The 18,005-nt window shown below is 50.6% G+C and overlaps 1 protein-coding gene across 3 annotated transcripts; it reads right to left on the bottom strand.

The window, feature by feature from the left end:
- Positions 1-2,917: 2,917 nt before the first annotated feature.
- H6PD (hexose-6-phosphate dehydrogenase/glucose 1-dehydrogenase) lies at positions 2,918-12,425 on the bottom strand. Of its 3 annotated transcripts, none has more exons than XM_040533631.1 (6): positions 12,332-12,425; positions 10,298-10,476; positions 8,480-9,136; positions 7,185-7,302; positions 5,281-5,550; positions 2,918-4,609 (listed from the first exon to the last, which is right to left on the bottom strand). In XM_040533631.1, exons 3-6 carry the CDS (start codon positions 9,104-9,106, stop codon positions 3,252-3,254), a joined length of 2,373 nt encoding a protein of 790 aa, XP_040389565.1. In that variant the 5' UTR covers positions 9,107-9,136; positions 10,298-10,476; positions 12,332-12,425; the 3' UTR covers positions 2,918-3,251. The 3 variants fall into 3 exon arrangements, with proteins under 3 accessions (XP_040389565.1, XP_040389566.1, XP_040389564.1); XM_040533632.1 differs by lacking the exon at positions 12,332-12,425 and adding an exon at positions 11,287-11,790 and having other exon boundaries at positions 8,480-9,106; XM_040533630.1 differs by lacking the exon at positions 12,332-12,425 and adding an exon at positions 11,287-11,789.
- Positions 12,426-18,005: the final 5,580 nt, after the last annotated feature.

The following is an 18,005-nucleotide window of genomic DNA, read 5'->3' as shown; positions in this document are numbered from 1 at the left end:
CAGTCACAATTTTTATACATTACAAAATAGTTATTTCTCATTTGGCAAGTGCTAAGTATTAAAGAGTTTAAAAGGAATGTCTGAGGAAAAAAGAATAAATATACAGTGCTAGAAAAATACAAACAACCCAGTCAGCTATGTTCAATGAGGAAAACACGTACGTTTTAACTGGGTTTTCATAAAATCCAGGATGAATTTGGGGGTGATCTATTAGAGACTCCCCAAACGAACCCTTTTTTTTGCTGTAAAGAACAGCTGCTCTCTGAGGAAAAAAGAAAAAGCTTATTTAAGAGTGCAAATAACCCCCTTCTAAAAAAAAAAAAAGTGTTTATTTCAAAAGGTGCTGGACAATTATTAAAAATAGTGTGCAGAAACAAGAAAATACCAATGCCACAGTTATCTGTAAGGTAGGAACAAGCTGTCACGTGTAACAATAAGCTTATTCTCACGTAGGTCAGTTTTTCCTTAAAACTTGTTCCCTCACCCCAAACACCCAAGAACCAGATTGAAGTTTACATGGCTACTTTTGTTTAAAGAAGAAAAATGCTGTTTAAATTTATGGACATACCAGACCTAAAACATCTTCCTCTGCACAGCTGTTTCAGCCACTGTGGTATATTTTGGAGCCAGTGTCTGCTAGCACTCGTCTACAAAAAGAGTTATTCCAGAAGAGTTATTGCAGTTAACTCCTCAGGCACGTGCTCTTATTCCAGACTCCACTTATCCAGCAAGTCCTGCTCCAAGGAGCCTGCAGTGCTCGCCTTCCTCCTGCTTTCCCATGCCACCTTCTTCCCCTGCTATTTATTTTCACCCTTGGGTGTTTGTGCTGGTAATTAAGCCTGCCTGCAACTGAGAAACAGGCAGCAATGAACTTATTCATAAGCACACACGTAAAAATGGATAACCAACTGTCCCCGTCTGCCAGACCAGACCGGTTCAGGCACTCGTGCCTCTTCTCTATGTGAGCTTTTGCGGCAGCTACACCACCACAAGTCCCATTTCTTCCCATGCAAAGCGATGTGCATCAGTGCAACTCAGCTCAGCTTAGTCAGATACAGCATGCAAAATGCAGTTTTGCTAGACCATCTGAACCTTGTGGGGCTGGGGGCTGCCAGAAATCGCAGCTAGTCCCTGAGAACCTGGCCTTTTCCTGCTGCCCGTAGCTTCTGTCAGCTTGTATCTCCCTGGCCCTGCTTTCCTAGGGACTGCTGACAAGTAGCAGGCTCTCTGGGGCTTGCTCACTGCACTTTTATCTGCGCAATTAGTAGCGAATAAAAATTCTGATTTCTCTGCACTAAACTGAAAGGCAAGGACTTGAGAACCTGGGAGGAGCACAGGTTGGATGGACCTGTCCGCCTTGCTTCATGTGCTGCCAGGCCACAGCAGCTATTTGCACCTTGATTTGCATCCTCATCACTAGGATTCAGCAGATCCCCTGTGTGGGGGATTTGAGGCCAATGCCCAGCTGTCTAAAGCAAAGTCCCCTTCCTTCCCCATCCTGCAGACTTGCAGGTCCATGAAGGGTCACCAGGCCCGCAGGCCCAGCTCCTGAGGACCCTACTTTACCTCAGGGGCCTGGAAGGGCGGCCAGGCCTGGCGCCACCCCAGACCACACAGCTTACTGCTGCTCCTTGGGGTCGGGGCGCCACCTCGTGTCAGCATCTCAGTCCCTGAGTCACCCCCAACCCATCCAGCAGCTCCTTCTCTGTGGAAGCAGATCCAGCATTCACAGGAGGAAGGCGAAGATCCCTTTGGAAGTGGCCTCTGCTCCTATGCCGCATCCTCACTGCTGGGAGCCAGGACCACATCCAAGCTCCAGCTTCTTCGTGGGGCCACTCCGTGTGAGCAGGTTTGTCTCCAAGCCTCCACATGGATCATCAGCCCACGTCCTCCCATCTTGATTTCCTTTCTACAAGCTGCACTCTGGCATGCTTCAGCAACTTACCCATTAGAGAAGGTCACGGAGTACTTGGGTATATCATGAAAGTAGAGACAGCCTTTGTTTGTGGCAGCATTCTGGGAAAGTAAAAATTAGGACGAAAAGAGCAGGGTCTCTAGGTAGGACGGGATGTCTCCAACCCTCCTTCCCATGAGCAGCTGCACTACACATTTCTATAATCACTTAACCTTGTCCTGTCTACACAGAGATGCAGCATGTTAGCTCCGTGTGCCCAAAATAGATGTTCGGAGAAAATTCCCTCTCCTTGTAAGTCAGCGTCCTTGAGCTGAAACCCCAAGACCACCATCCCCAAACACCGTAACTACCTTAATGTGTGCTGTAACAAGGGACATATGGGTAGTTTTTAAAGCTGCTTCCCACAGAAATTTTATAAGCCTCTGAATGGCACTGCAAGCTTCAATTCTGTGGACAGAGAAAAATTGTTTCAGAGAATGAAACAGAGGACAATTAAGGAAAAGACCATTCCTTTGCTGGCTAAACACAAACAACTACCCTGAACAACAAGCTTTTCCCTCAGTAATTATTGCACTGCAGGCAACTAACAGCTTTGTGAACTGCCACGTTCCTCAGCCTGCCCCCATTATTCTAACAGCCTAAAAGCAGTGTGGTTTCCTTCTCCATCCCCCATGATACCAGCTATCCACTTAAGGAAAGCAGCAAATTACTGTGTATAGACTCAGCCCCTGCTGCTTGGCAATTGGTGAAGACCCAGGACTACAACGAGCTCACAAATTGGTGTCAGCTTTTAGGGGCCACAAGCCACAAAAGCTCCAAGAGAGCCCAGCCAAGGCCAGTGGCTGGCTGACACCACGACAGGCTGCACGGACAAGACTGCAGACCCACGTGCACATGAGACTCATTTTGCCGAGGCCATGAGTGTCCCAGGCAGAGCTGGGCAGAGGACAGAGATGTCATTACTGTCTTCAAACCTGAGAATCAAAAAACAAGAAAAAAAAATGGCAGGTACTTAATTTAACAAGTCTCCCATTGTGCCTGCGAGGTAGTTCAATGTTAATAACCATAAAGTCCTGAGAGGGGAAACTGAGGCACTTCAAGGTGAGGTAACATGTCCAAAGCCACAGTCAGAGTCTGGCAGAGCCAGCAATGCTGCCTGGGCTCCTGCTTAGCTCTGCACACTGAGCCGAGCTCAAGTGTCAGAGGCACCACAGGCCACCCGTTTCCCAGAAGGTTACAGGAGCCCGTCAGAGATGAAGCTGCTGCTGGTAACAGGAAAACATGGACATTGTGTAGGAAAATCCAGGCAGACGAGGGAGGAGGGACACGGAGGACATCACCCAAGCAGAGCTTCATAATCCACATACCACACCAGCTGGCCAGAGCTGGGGCTGACACCTGAGATAGGCCACTTCCTTGGCTGACGGCCCACCCTGCTGATCTGGGTGGTGATATCGTGCTTGCCCTTCCCCACAACCAGCACGAACACCTGCCTGGCCTTGTTGATGAGGAATAGGCTGAAGCTCATCCTTTGGTGAGGTTTGACGGGGCTTTCGGTCAGCACCACGGCCCGAGTCCCTTCCAGGCCGTTTTCAGAGTCCGGGAAGAGCGAGGCGGTGTGCCCGTCAGTGCCCAGCCCCAGCAGCACCAGGTCAAAGCTGGAATTGGCCACCAGGGCCGCGATCTCCTTGGCATACAGCTCCGTGCCTCCATCCTCTTCCACGCAGAGCCGCTGGTTCAGGTGCACGGGCATGGGGTGGACGTTGAAGTAGGGCACCCTGATGCTCTGCAGGAGGTGGTTGTGCAGGCTGAAGAAGTTGGACTCCGGGTCAGTGAGCGGGACGCATCGCTCATCCACCAGCCAGATGTGGGTGTGCCTCCACGGGAAGGCATAATGGTGTCTTGCCAGCCGCTGGAATAGGGCCACGGGGCTTGAGCCACCGGACAGGGCCAGGTGGAACTGCCCAGAGCCTGCCACAGCCCTGTTTGCTGCCTTCTCAACATCAGAAGCCAGCTGGGAAATCAGGTCCTCGGACCACGCTGACACCAGGGGGCTTTGCCGAAATTTGGACTGGATTGTCTTGAAATCACTTGGCATCGACCTGTCAGGGTTCAGCAGTTCCACCGGCTCTGCTGCTGTGAACGCCAGCTCCCCGCTCACCATTTCAAAGTCCAAGAGGTTCTGGTTCTCCACCCCACCAGGGTAGAGGCGTGGGGGCTGGTGAGAAATGCTGTTGAGCAGCGGTGTCCAGAAGGCCCAGGAGGCCAGCAAGTTCTCAGTGGTGATGAAGAAGTCCTTCCTGCCATGGTATATGTTGGAAATAAGGACAGAATAAGCATCTCTCTCCTTCACAGGGCTGTACACGTAGTAATCAGACAGCGGTTGTCCAAAAACATGCAGGTCTGGCTGACCCACAACTTCTCTCCAACTGCTTTTTGGCATGACAGGCCTGAAAAGGTTCCTGCTCACAAGCACTGCAGGGGTGTTGAGTGCGCCATGTCCAATGTAGAAGATGATCTGCTTGGCTTTACACTGGCTGTGCCCTGCATCCCGCAGCGTCTCGCTCTGTGTGCAGTAGGCCCGGTTCTTGAAGAGAACACGGACGTAACCTACCCGTTCATCCAGGGCTTTTCCAGAAGTGAGGAGGAAAGGGACCCCTTCCCAACGCAGGCTGTCACTCTGAACGAGCACACCTGAAACGACAAAGTGATCTCGGCTACCAAATTCAACCTGGAGCCTGAACAGCAAGCAGACTTGAGGGGAACTGTCATCTAGCCATCACTCTCGTTCTTTAGAAATCTTGACATTCGCTGTGTCTCTTGCTCCACATTTTGCTCTTTCATGACAGCACAGGACTAACTGCTCTTTAGCTACCCTGCTGTGCTTCCTCCCAGGTATCCTGCTTGCTTAACCGCCTTTCTTCTCGTAAGAAACCAGTTTCTAAGCATGAATATCATTCAGACAAAACCTTTGATGTTCAGAAAACACAGCAGAGCCAGAGATCGCCTTGTCATCTATCAACCACAGAGAACTCCCCATGCTTTATCCTCCAGATACAGAGAGCAACTCAACTTTATGAAAAGGTGAAGGAGTTTACAGGCCACTCCTGAAAATAGTGCACAGGCCTTAGCAAGAATAATGGGGCTTAAATCTTATGCAACGCTTTCCATCTATAGGATCATTAATTACCAGACATGACACCAGTATTATTTTGTTACAGCTCCCAGCTACCGTGCTGATGGATGCCTGGAAACATCCCTGTGTCAGCACTGACGTCCAGCATCACGGCGTGAGGACTCCCATCTCCTGCTCTCCTTGGCTGTAGACTACTCCCCCTCACCAGGGCCCAGACCCAAAATCTCACCTGCGAAGGTTGGTGTTGTGCTGACATAGTCCTGTCCCTTCTTCAGTTCCTCCTGCACGTGGCTGGCATATGCCTGATACTGACCTAACACAGCACTGTGTTTCTCCAGGCCCTGCAAGGACCGGAGGGCCTGCAGCTTGCACCGCAAGACTTCTTCGGTCCTGCTCAGGTTGGCTGGGAGCTCCATGGTCAGAAACATCAGGGCCTCGGTGAGGTGGTTCTGCAGCACATCCCGAATGACTCCGTACTGCTCGTAGAAGCTGGTGCGGCCTGCAGACAAAGAGGAGGTGAGAGACTGATAAACTGATGTGGTGTCCTTGCAGCCCTGTCTTCTGCTTGTGTAACGCATGTGCCAAGAAGACCAAATTGGTTTGCACTGCTCTTCCCTTCTCCTGGCCCAACGGTTATTGTGAACCTATCAAGCCTCTCCCCTCCCTCCAGAAGGGCTTCTGAAATGTCTCTGCTCCTAAAATCAACACTTAGCCCCGGCAGCAAGCACTGCTCTTCTCTGCCTCTTTTCCCCCAGTTTTCTGTCCTTGGGAGGCTCTGGCTGGGCCATGCCCTTGAGAGACAAAATTTTGTGCACAGAGCCCTGCTGCTCTGCTTGCCTGACTTCTCACGCAGGGGTGTGTGTGTGGGAGGTGGACAATCCACTTATTAAGAAAGTGACTCAAACAGATGCCTTTCCGTAGTCCAGCAGCAGCAGGCTGCACACTGCAGACTACATCATGGCCGTAGGCTTCCCCTATTGATTGATACATTTATCTCCTTTGCTCTAATCCAAAGGCACATTCATTAGTGTAATCAATGCTGCAGACTTGCTGGGAGCCAGGCTGCAGCTGAAGCCGCACAGGGGAAGGAAGATGTCAAATGAAAAATGACAAAGTTTTTCAGAGAGGGGAGGGCACAGGGAGCAGCTGGGATCATGCGCAGACAGCACCGTTCTCCCCAGACCTCTCTGCAGTAACTCCCTCTCCCAAAATCAGGTCCAGCTGAGGTCTGGGCTGCCAAACCAAGAATTACAAAAAGCTTGGTAAAATTGCATTAATTGAGTTTGTGGTAGCTGGGGGCGGGAGTGGGAGGGAGGGAGAAGAGGAGGTTAAGGGAGTGGAGCAGCAGCCCTGATGTTGCAGAACTGAGGGCGCCTGACATCCCGAGAACTGCTGCGGGTGGCAGTCCAGCCCAAGTGCTTTATGCTGAGCACTGCAGAGCGGATGCTGCAGCATTGCAGGGAGAGATTGCAGCCGTGCCCTTCAGCAGGAGACCCATGCTAGCAGCTCTGGGCTTGGATTTTTCTCTCTGCAAGGCTTTTAGTACTGAGAGGAAGGGAATGAAACTGGCCAACACAGACTCACCTGGGTACCTGGACAGACACTGACTGGCCAGTTTGAGTAACGTCCAAGCAAAAGATACAAGAGCATCTTCCAAAGAATACCGCAATGTATACTCATTGCAAGCTTGGTAGCTAACAGGACAGGAATAAAAAGGGGACTCCAATAAAATGGCCAGATTGTCACAGCACTGAAGCGAGGTGGCCTTAGACTGCATCAACTCCAAATGCAGTGCCTCTTACCAAGACCTGGCATCTCTGAACTTCAAAAAGCTTAACGAAATGCCTCCAAAGCTCTATAGCAGAAAAAGGTGGGGCTTCTACCCCCACTCCCAGTTGAATCCAATGGGAATCTTTTCTTGGAAGCAGTAACACTACCTGGAAGGTGATTCAGTACCCAGCATGGGAAGCATAAGACAGTCCCTCTCCATTGCCAGGGAGCAGCATACCATCCACCTGCACTTTTTTGTTTCCACACCAGCACCGGCTCAAGGGCCACTTCCTCATAATTACTAAGCCTGCCAGTTCTCCCTCTCACCTATTCACCCCAGTTCTGTACACTTGCTTCACCAACCTTTAGCATCCACAGTCTCCTTCAGGACAATCTCCACTCTTTCCACATGATGTCGGTTCCAGATTGGATCCAGAAACTGCTGGTTCTGGTCTCGAAAAGGCAGGATATGGGCTACAGCCTGTGAAGGGAAAGTTCAAAAGATCCAAGAAAAAACTCACCATATTTCTATGGTATCTTCTCCTCACTTCCCGCTCCAGCACTGGGATGTGGCCAGTGAGTGGCCACACTGGAGTGCTAGCAGGCATGCCACATAGCAGAGAGCAGAGTGGGTAAGAGAAGAGAAAAATCTGCAAGAGCCCGTTATGATACACAGTGGAGTCTCCACTGACTGTACATTAAAGGCCTTGCTGAAGCACTTTGAGGTTTCATATGAAAAAGGCTGAAATGCAAACTACAAGGCACTTAGTTTATGACCCTCAAAAGACAAAGGTCTGAGTCAGACCGTCCTGGGATTAACATACAGCTCTGAAGTGCTTAAACAGATCAGATCGGATGCTTACACTATTAAAGCCATCTGCTTTTGGGGAGGGAAAAAAGGCAAGGAAGAAATCCCCCCCTCTTGGCAGAGACGCTCTCCTTACAGCTGGACATGCACCTTTCTGTGTAAAACCTGGCCACGGTGCCATGGCTGGAACAGGCTGCTCTCAAAATGTGGTATTACATTGCTCTAAGGCAAGGATGGCACGTCCTTGAATGCATTCCCTCTGGGACAATGCAGCTGCTGCATGTCCCGAGCTGCCCCTGCAGCAGCCAGGCCCCACACCCTGCCTGCAGTGCAGGGCAGGAGGAAACCTTCTCCCCAGCATCCCACAAATCTAACTTCTCATCAGCTCTGTATCGTATCACATTGAAAACCGCTTCTAGAAGCCACTGCTAGCAGAAAGGCCTGCGTGTAATGAAAGGGGAGAACGGTGAAAGGGAAAGGGCATTGCTTATTCAGCAAAATCAGACCCCTGACCTTGGCAGGAAGACCAGATGAATCTGCACCTCTCCCTCGTGCAAGCACACCACTCACCCCTACACCCTGGCTTCCCTCGAGAGAGGGGACCCTCGTCACCAGCAGGAGAAGGTCCAGCTGCACATCTCCCCTGCTCTGCAAGAGGACGGACACCAGCACAGCACAGGGCATGAACAGCACAAGGGCCCCGTAAGCAAGTGGAGGCTTGGGACATAACCAGGAGCACTGCCCGAATTTGGGAACAACACCTGCATCAGATGCAGGGCTGACACCCAGCGTTCTCCCAGCCACCGAGTCCCTCAACCTGGCAGGAGGCTGCGCACTGCAAGCTGCTTACCTGCTTGCCCAGGTAGTGGTCCACCCGGTACATCTCCTCTTCCCTGAAGAAGCTCGTCAGCTCTGCGGCCAGCTGCTGGGCCGACTCCAGGTCATGGCCAAAAGGTTTCTCCAGCACCACACGCAGCCAGGCGCCCGGAGGGGGTCTGCAGCTGCTGTTGATGTGGCGGGCGATCTCCGTGTAGGCAAACGGTGGTACCGAGAAGTAGAAGATTCTTCCAGCCTCCTTCAGGCCCTCCTGGCGAAGCAGCACCTCAATCTCCCTGTTGAGCACAGTATAGTTCTCGGCGGTCTTCAGCTGGTGGTATTGGCTCAGCTTCAAGAATTGGTCCTTCAGCACAGCACACCTGTCTGGAGCCTCATCTCGGGGACAGGCCAGCTTCTTCAGCACGTCAAACATCAGCTTCTGCCCTGGTTCCAGAGCTGTCAGTGCAGCCCCGTGGAAAGTGAAGCTGTGGCCACTGCTCACTTGGTCCATGTAGAGCTGGAATAGGCCCTGCCACAAATACTTCTTGGCCAAGTCACCTGTGGCTCCCAGCAAGACCACGGAGATGTGGCCCTGGGACATCTCAGCTGGTGATGGCAAGGCTCCCATGAACAACATGGTACACAGGACTCTTCTCAGCATCTTGGGAGAGAGGAGGCAGACCCAGGAACACTACAGAAGGCAGGATTAAGAAAGAAAATCTGTCAATCCATGTAGTAACACTGCAAAACACAGCCCAAGGTGCCTGCTCTGCCATGACTCAAACCTGAGATTTCTGCCTGGATCCTCCATCCAACCACGATCCCTCTACCCTCCATGATTTGAGTCATGGTAGGAACTAGGGCTTCACTTTCTGGAGAAGACTGCAGCTGCCTTGTGCAAACCAGGAACTGGAAGACAGCTCGCGTAAGGTCTTTCAGTAGCACAGGAATTGCTCCCAAGGCTGAGTTAATGAGGGGATGTCAATGTCTTTAGATTGTGAAACTGAAATCCATTTTAATGCAAATTTCAGAGCTGGCTACAATCGAACACGTGCTGGCAAATTCAGGCTGCTGCTTTCAGCAACCTCCCGTTTGGGACTTTGCTCAAGTGGTATTATGCTGTCTTGGCACTGCTTCATGTCAATATTGTCACAGCAGCTCAGAGACAAGCACGACCACTGGCAGTTTCAGCTCACAGGCTCTTCTTTAATACACTGCACTTTAATGACTCGTGTGCACCACCACTCTCATGAACACAGCTGAATTAGGTTCTAACAAGCTACCGGGAGACAAATGGTCTGATAAAACAACACAGGGGAAGAAGAAGTTTAGTCCTTAAAATCAAATCCAGACATAAGCCAGTCGAGATGCTGTCTCATGATGGTTGTGTACGCGGCCAGGAGACAATGCGGGGCTTGTGCTCTGCCGACTGCAGCTTTCCATCAGTGAGGAGAGCGTGGGGGCACCCACTCACTGCTGCAGCCAGCAACAGCTGGTCTCCTTAGCCAAAAAAACCCTCTCCTTGTTCTTATTTAGCCTTGTTTCGCTAATCTGAAAGAAGGCTGTTTTTAAGAGTAATAACACACCTGGTTCTTATATCTAGAAACAGGACAAAGATCTTAGATCACGAAAAATAATCCAGAATCTCTAGAACGGAGAAAGGTTGCTGCCTGAGCTCTGACTGGTTCTCCCACTGGAAAGCTCCCAAAAAGTCACTACTCCATCATCAACAGTGAATCTAAACCAGCTAAAGGATGAAGATAACTAAAAACAAGGAACTCCTGAACATCTCTCCCTACCTGCAGCTTGAACTGGTTGTAGTAACTCATACATTTCTCTCCCCAGCACTCACCTAAGTAACACAGAAGCTTTACAAAAGCTGCAGAGGCAAAAGTAGCTGGAAAGTTGTCTTCTTCACAGCCCCCTGGGTTCAGATCTCTCTTCTCCTGTGACTGAGCACACTGCAGAGTCGCTGATCAATGGTCAGGTGAGCAAGATTTTGCAACCAAGATAAGGCAGGTTGTTCCCTTTCTGTAAATGAGAGGAAAGACCAAATAACAGCAGAGAAAAAATGACTGCCTGTGCCAGCAACATCCCGGCTCTCGGCCCATCCATACTGCCTGTGCTAAAAGTTCTGGCTGCTGTTTGCGAGCAGGCAAAACATGGGCGCTTTGTGGCAACTCCTGACTCCTCTGCCACACACGTCAGCGCAGCTCCGCGATGGAGTTTGGCCACCAAGACCCTGGTGCATGTCCCTCGCAGCAGCCCCGACCCCAGTCCCCAGCTTCCCAAGCCTACAGTGAGCAGGGGGTGGTTTTAATGAGCCCCCTAGGGCAGCAGGATAGCACTCGCGTGCTGCAGCTCTTAAAGGTTGGTTTGCACTGGTGCTCCCTGCCTTTTCCTTCCCCTTTTCCTGCACGGGGATAGGGATGATGCCACAACACCTGAGCACACCTGCAGCTCGCCCTGCCCTGCTGTTGGGTGAGAGGGCCTTGGTGCTCCCACAGGGCACATCACCCTCTCAGGAGACTCCAGGATCCACTGCAAAGCTCCATATTGCAGCTGGTCAATGTAATGCTCATCTCTGCCCAGCCCTCTGCTGTGTCTGCCTCCCCTCCCTGCCTCCTTACTTTATTTAACCTCCAAGTACCCACTTACCAAACCCAGAAAAAAGCACTGGCAATTGCACAGGAGCAGCAGCGGGGCTCCCAAGTTTTACCCGCACTAGAAATAATTATCATCTCAAGCACAGGTTTGGTTTTCTTTCCCCCACTGTGGCACTACGGCGCAGATGACACTTTCTCAGCATAATAAGGTAATATTTACACTTGCTTAAGCAACCTTTGTTCCAGGAACCCGGGAGGTTGGGCACGCTGCCTGCTGGGCACGGGGGGGCTGCAGGTACCAGGATGCTGCAGAGACCCCAGCTGAGAGCAGGAGCCTCCCAGGGCAGGGAAGGATTTGGGCGGGCCGTTCTTTTCCACCTAACCAAGGAAATGAGTGAATTAGCCAAGCGGCTTGCTGGCAAACTCAGCTACAGTCACACGCATTTCCAAGCCAACTCGAAACTGGTTTCACAACGCTCCCAGTTGCAAAACAGAGTGCCCAGGAGAAGCACAGCAAAGCCAGGGCTGTTTGTTTGCCGCTCTTATAGCCCCTAATCACCAGGATTCCTATTAAAAAGGATTATTCTTTACAAGTTTCCCAACCAAAGAGAACTCCATCAGCTTTCCCCGTTCCTACCAAACACGGGGAGAGCTTCACCCAGGGCATCCCCTGCAGCTGGCCAGGAGCAACTTTCAGCCCCTGCTGCACGGAAAAGGGGAAAAGCTCTTTTTTTGGTCCTGCTGCACGCCCCCCCCCCCTCCACCCCTTATAAAAAAAAAAAATAACAAGAGATGCACAGCCAAATCTGGGGACCTCCTCGGCACCTTACCGGGGACCTGACGGTGGTAGTGGTTATGGGGGGCAGCACCGGGGTGCTCCCCCCGGGGATGTGAGACCCTGGGGTACGGGGGCACGGGCACCCCGAGCCCCACGGGGGGGTCTCCAGTCCACCCAGTGACCCTACAACCCCGCTGCCAGCCCCAGGCTCGTCCCCCGCTGTCACCCCCGTGCTTTTTGGGGCACCCCACATCCACAACCCTGAGTCCGGAGGGGTTACACTGAGGGGGAGAGGGACACGGGGGGGGGGGGGGGGGGCGTCGGAGCCAGGCTCGCAGCCCACCCCCTAGCCAGCGGAGGGCTCCCTCCGGTACCGGAGGGTGGATCCAACCCGGTAGCAACACCGAGGCCCCCCCGGTGCCCGGGGAAGCCCAGCGAGCGCCGCCTGTTGCCGCCCCCCCCCCCCGCCGGGGCCGCCCCCCCGGGGCCGCCCCTCACTCACCTCCCGCCCCCCACCCGGGCAGCGAACGGGGCGCGGCGGCGGCGGCGGCAAAGCGGCTGCGGGCGGGCCCGGCACAGCGCCCCGCCTCGGGGCCGCCCCCGGAGCTTGTGGTTGGCGGACGCTCTCGCCGCGTTGTATCGCGAGGGAGGGAGGGAAATCGTGGCGCCGAGAGGGGTCGGGGTGCGGGGGGGGGGGGTTGGGGGCCTAGAGAGGGTCTTGGGGGTGCAGGCGATCCCTGGAGAGGTTCCTGATGCACCCTGAGACCAGGGCTTTTACTGAGGGCAGGAGCCTCAGGAACCAAAGGAAAACTCCTCTGTTTTCTCCAGTTGTGCTGGCCGGTCTAGTTACATGCGTATGCATACCTACATGTATCTGGATTTCATACAATAGAATCCTAAAGTCATTAAGGTTAGAAAAGGCCTCCAAGATCATCTGGTCCAACCATCACCCTACAACCCCTGTCACCCACTAAACCATATCCCCAAACACCACGTCCAACCTTTCCTTGGACACCCCCAGGTTCGGTGACTCCACCACCTCCCTGGGCAACCCGTCCCAACGCCTGACTGCTCTTTCTGAGAAGAAATGTCTCCTCGTTTCTAACCTAAACCTCCCCTGCTGCAACTTGAGGCCATTCCCTCTAGTCCTATCACTAGTTACCTGTGAGAAGAGGCCGACCCCCAGCTCCCCACACCTTCCTTTCAGGCAGTTGCAGGGAGCAATGAGGTCTGCCCTGAGCCTCCACTTCTCCAGACCAAACGCCCCCAGTGCCCTCAGCCACTCCTCACAGGACTTGTGTCCCAGGCCCTTCATCAGCCTCGTAGCCCTTCTCTGGACACGCTCCAGGGCCTCAATGTCCTTCTTGTAGTGAGGGGCCCAAAGCTGAACACAGTACTCAAGGTGCAGCCTCACCAGAACTGAGTACAGGGGGACGATCACCTCCCTACTCTTGTTGGCTGAACTATTCCTGATACCAGCCACTGTGCCGTTGGCCTTCTTGGCCACCTGGACACACTGCCAAACACATGTTTACCTAAAGACTACATTACTTTGTGTCCTGAAACGCTCGTGACTGCAGTGTCCCTCCTTCTAACCACAAGTGCACCCACACCTCCAGTCCCGTGTTTTCTGAACAAACAAAGTCTGTTGTGGACCTCCTGGGGTACATTGCAGCTCAGCTTGGCCGTGCTTTTGGACACATCAGGTTTTGGGAAGGAGGAGAGGCAAGCGAAGAGGAGCAAAACTCTGCAAACTCGATGCTCTTGGAAGTCTTTCCCAACCCTAATGATTCTATGATTAATGATTCTGTGAAATGCCCCATCCGATGGGTCACACAGCAGAGAGCTCTTATAAACTGTCCTGGTGCAATGCAAAGCTTGCACTGGAGCTCAGCTGTTGTCTTCAGATTCACGTGGGTGAATGATGTTCTAGGGATCATTTCCCTAGTTGGCTCCACTGAGCACACAAATTTTCCTATTGCCTTTTTCACTCAAAGGTCTCAAATTATGTTATGCAAGTAGACACACTTTACCACAACTAATTTACAGGTGGGGAAACATAGTCACATTGGCAGAACTGAGAACAGATCTTGAATATGTTGCTGCTCAGGCCAACAATCTGGCAATTGTGTTACATATAAGGCAAACCTTGCTTTCTATTTGTGATACAACTCTGAATTATGCTTACATTATAACTTCTTGGTGCCATAGCCTTCTTTATCATCGTGTTCTGGAGGTTTGTCCATCCTTCTGCATGCATGCCCGATCCCATAAAGACCCTTTATAGTATTGCAAAGGTGTTGGAGTGACAGAGTTAGCACCTAGGTTTGTCTGTAAGATGCAGGTCCGAATTGTGGATGAGGGAGACAGCAGCCTGCCCTGCTTCATGTTGCGTATTGCTTTATGATTCCCTCCACATCACTGATGCAGCTTTGGGCTGGGTAGAGCCTGAATGCCTCTAGCAGTGGCCCTATTTCTGAAACCCAGCAGAGGGTGGATCACAGGCATAACTCAAGTGGTGAAATTTCACAAATTAAACTTGGTGAGGGGGTAAATAACTCATCCAAAAGAGCCAGCTAGACAAAATAATCCAGCTCCAGAGATCTCCCCTTACCACTTTGTGCAATGTTACTACACGGAGCATTTAGCAAGAAGCTTAGGGGAATCAGTGCTATATCCCATAGCTGTGTGTTTAACCCATCGATGGCCTGATGACAAAGCTTACTTAGCTTGCAGAAGCTAATCTGAACCTGGGTATAGCAGATGGTGGGAAGAGGCAAATGGGAGTCCCCTTTACAGTCTGCTTTCTGCCCTGGAAGAATAAAGAGGGGTTGCTACGTACTCTGGCAGAAATGATTGAAGTGCAAATCTCCCTGCTGCATGTTTCTGGCACACTGAATGAGATGAACAGCTGAGGCCTTGGTCACTTGAGCCTGTTATTATAGATAGAGCTGGAAGTTGGGAGTAGTGACAGTTGTTTAACATCCTCTGTTGAGAGACCCTGTCTCTAACTAGTTACATGATGACAAACTTTAAGTATTGAAGCTGAAATTGTATATGGGGGGTCTGCTTTATACAGCCACTTTTTTTTTTTTTAAATCTGAAAAAAAAAAATGGCGAAGCTATTTCTGAGCTGGAGGGCAAGATAAAATAGGTTTTTTGACCACATTAAAAATATCTCAGCTGTTTCGTTAAGGAGCTCTAACATCTCATAATTTGGGGCAAGGAAGATTTTATCAGGATGATGGTTTGGATCAGAATGTACTTTTGTCAGAAAAAGTGTGCTTTTGTCAGTGCCTTTTCAGATGTGCTCAGCTGCATGCTCCTTGAAGGGAAGTAGGTCCAGTGTGACAGCTGAGACATGTGATGCCAATAAAGGAATAAAAGGTTGTTAGCAAGGGATGAAGTATTAAGGAGCCGGATGTTGTACAAGCAAATAACAGTTCTGTAGGGAAGGAGGTGTTGTGGAGGAGGAACCATTAAGCTGAAAGGAGTGGCCTTTTAGTTGAGAAGGTCATACCTATGTGCTATAGGTAAAGGCTGTGTTTTGGTATAGCATTTGAAAGTGGCTTTTTATTTAGGAGCAGGGGAAATAATTTAAAATGAGAGTTTGATATACTGGGACTTTGCCTTTTGGTGTTGTGTTCACAGGCCAGTTTCAAGATGCAGAGAAGCAAACCTGGTCTAGCGTGGCGTGGGTACTGCTTTGTAAAGCTTTGTAAACCTGGTGCTGTCATCTGGAAATAGACTTGAAATTTGCCCCATTGATTAACTTCTGCAAAGATGCCTACTGCTGCTGACCTACTGATATGGCTATAAATGATTGAGTAATTTCTGTGGATGCTTTATCCTCCATCGGTTCTTCTTCCCAAGCCAGAAGCCCTGCTTGGTCATGCTGCTGCAGAGCCTGATGCAGCTTCATCCCCCTTTGGGCTGGGGGTGCTAAGCTTCAGGAAAGCTCAGAAGTTCTGGACCATCGAGATCCTATGATTTTGAGAAAGGCGGTTAACTGCTGCTGTAAAGCAATAAAGAACAGTTGTATAGCAGCTGGGGTTCTTATTAGAAAATAAAATTAAACTGGCTTCTGGAAAACCAGATTTAAGGTAAAAATCATAACAGCAGTTCCCTAACTGGTGTGGGAAAGAGTAAGAAAAAAGAGGTTTGTTATGGCTACAGGGGCAGGTCAGTGACTTCCCTGCTTCACGAGTCCTGGCGCTGCACTTGCTCTTGGAGCTGGTGTGTGATTAAACGTGCTGACTTAAATCCTTGGATATCCCTGAGAAAGAGAAATCCCCAAATTCTGCTTTAAGAAGAAGTTTGGATGGAAATGTTTGATATTAATCAAAGCTATGCTGAGAGGCTGGAGGGCTGCTCTAGCGCTGCTCCCAGGAGCCCCGTTGCAGTGAGGGCAGGTGATGTTCCCAAAGGCCTCACTGCTCTGGTGTCCTGCCTGGAGAGCTTGGCTCCTAAAGAGCTTATAATCAAATAAAGCTGAGACACTCCAAGGTGAAAGAGCATTAGAGTAACACTGCCTGCTAAAAGCTCCTGTTTCTATTGCTTGTCTGCTTTCCTTTTTTAACTGTGGCTTTTAAGCCATAGAAATCAGGTCCAGTGTATGGCTCACAGGTGTGCTGCTTGAGTGGGGCAGGGAAGTGCCTTAACACTGCTGACTTGCTGTGAGGCTTGAGTAAATGGCATTACTAGCTAATGCAATTACCTCGCTGCTGCTATCCCCGAGCAGCTGTGGGGATAAAATACGATTTAATGCCCCTCTGTAAGCCTCTGTCACAGAGACTGGCGAGTCCTCCGGCAGCGATGCAGCACTGCTGCAGCGAAGATGCGGTCTGCATCCCTCAGCAGCCATGGCACAACTGCAATAGGAGTGCTCCACAGCAGCCATGGCAAGGGGAAAAGAGTCAGGGGTGGGGATGGGGAGAGCTCATCTCCACCAAATGCTCTAAGTGAGTTGGAACCGAGCCGATCGATCAGTCAAGCTGTGCCTACTTGCTGCCTTTTGTTCTGACAAAGTGACGCTCTCATCACCTTGGCCATCAGATGAAAAAGTGCTGGCAGCTTCCCCAGGAATCCCTGCGCTGGGACAAGCTGCCTTCAGTCCCATGTTTGGTCTTGAGCTAAATGAGGAGGGAAATGGAGATCTGAATTTATAGCCCAAACATTTTTTTTTTCCTTGTAACGTAGGCGAGTATTAACTTCCTCTTGTGCATGCGGACAGAGGAAGTGAGACAGTTTCACTTAGAGCTTTCAGTAGTAGACAACTTCCTCCGTGGCTCCCAAGGATGTGTTTGTGCTTTAACTAAAGGACTACCTTTCAATCTGCTATCTGAGTCCCAAAAAATATCTTACAATCACTACAGATTCCTATTGTTGCAGGCATCAAAGGTGAAGATGGACTAAAGTCTGTCTGCTAAAATGAACAAAGGAAGCTTACTGATGAAATGATTCCCTCCTTTCTGTGCTAGGTGGTAAGAGTAAACATCTTTCCTTGTGATTCAGAGCCCTAGTGGTTTTGGGTCTGTATCCTAATGGGTGAAAATACTTCAGAAAGAAGTACTAGGTGTCTGCTGTCCCTGAGAGCTTCTGGGGTGCTTCCTGAAACTCCGAACATCTGAAGACCTGGCTGTGCTGTGGCAATGCTTTGTCCGCTGTCTGCTGGTGTTCTCCAGACTCGTCAGGGCTGAGTGGCAGAGAAATGACACTTTGTGGCTTGTGATGTAAAACACGGACAGATGACTGGCACATAGAGAGCACTGTAATCGCTGGGCTGCCAAAGATCCCCAAAATGTACTTGGTTAGGGTTTAATAGTTAAGGTAACGGAAGTAAATATTGAATGGTTGATAAAGACTTAGACACTGACCTTCTGAAATCAGTAATGGATATAATTGTGCTGGTAATCAGTTTCCTGACTAATTAGTATTCAACACTGTGTCAGGTTAAAAAAAAAAAATCGCAAAAGGAGTATTATAAAAGTAGCTCATCTCTTATGAGAAGAAACCTCTATCTGCATGGAGGCTTCCTAGTCTAGGCAGAGCTTAGCACAGCCCAACACTTATACCAGTGTCCCCTCTTGTATCGATTTCTTACTGAGTGACACAGGCCTAACCATAGCAGGAGGGATATTTCTCCCATCCAGGAGGCTTTGGAAGCAGTTTAATCA

This window comes from Cygnus olor, chromosome 21 (assembly GCF_009769625.2).
Source record: "Cygnus olor isolate bCygOlo1 chromosome 21, bCygOlo1.pri.v2, whole genome shotgun sequence".
Lineage (NCBI taxonomy): Eukaryota > Metazoa > Chordata > Aves > Anseriformes > Anatidae > Cygnus > Cygnus olor.
The sequence above is the reverse complement of the archived record's forward strand: the minus strand, read 5'-3'. Positions and strand labels throughout refer to the sequence as shown.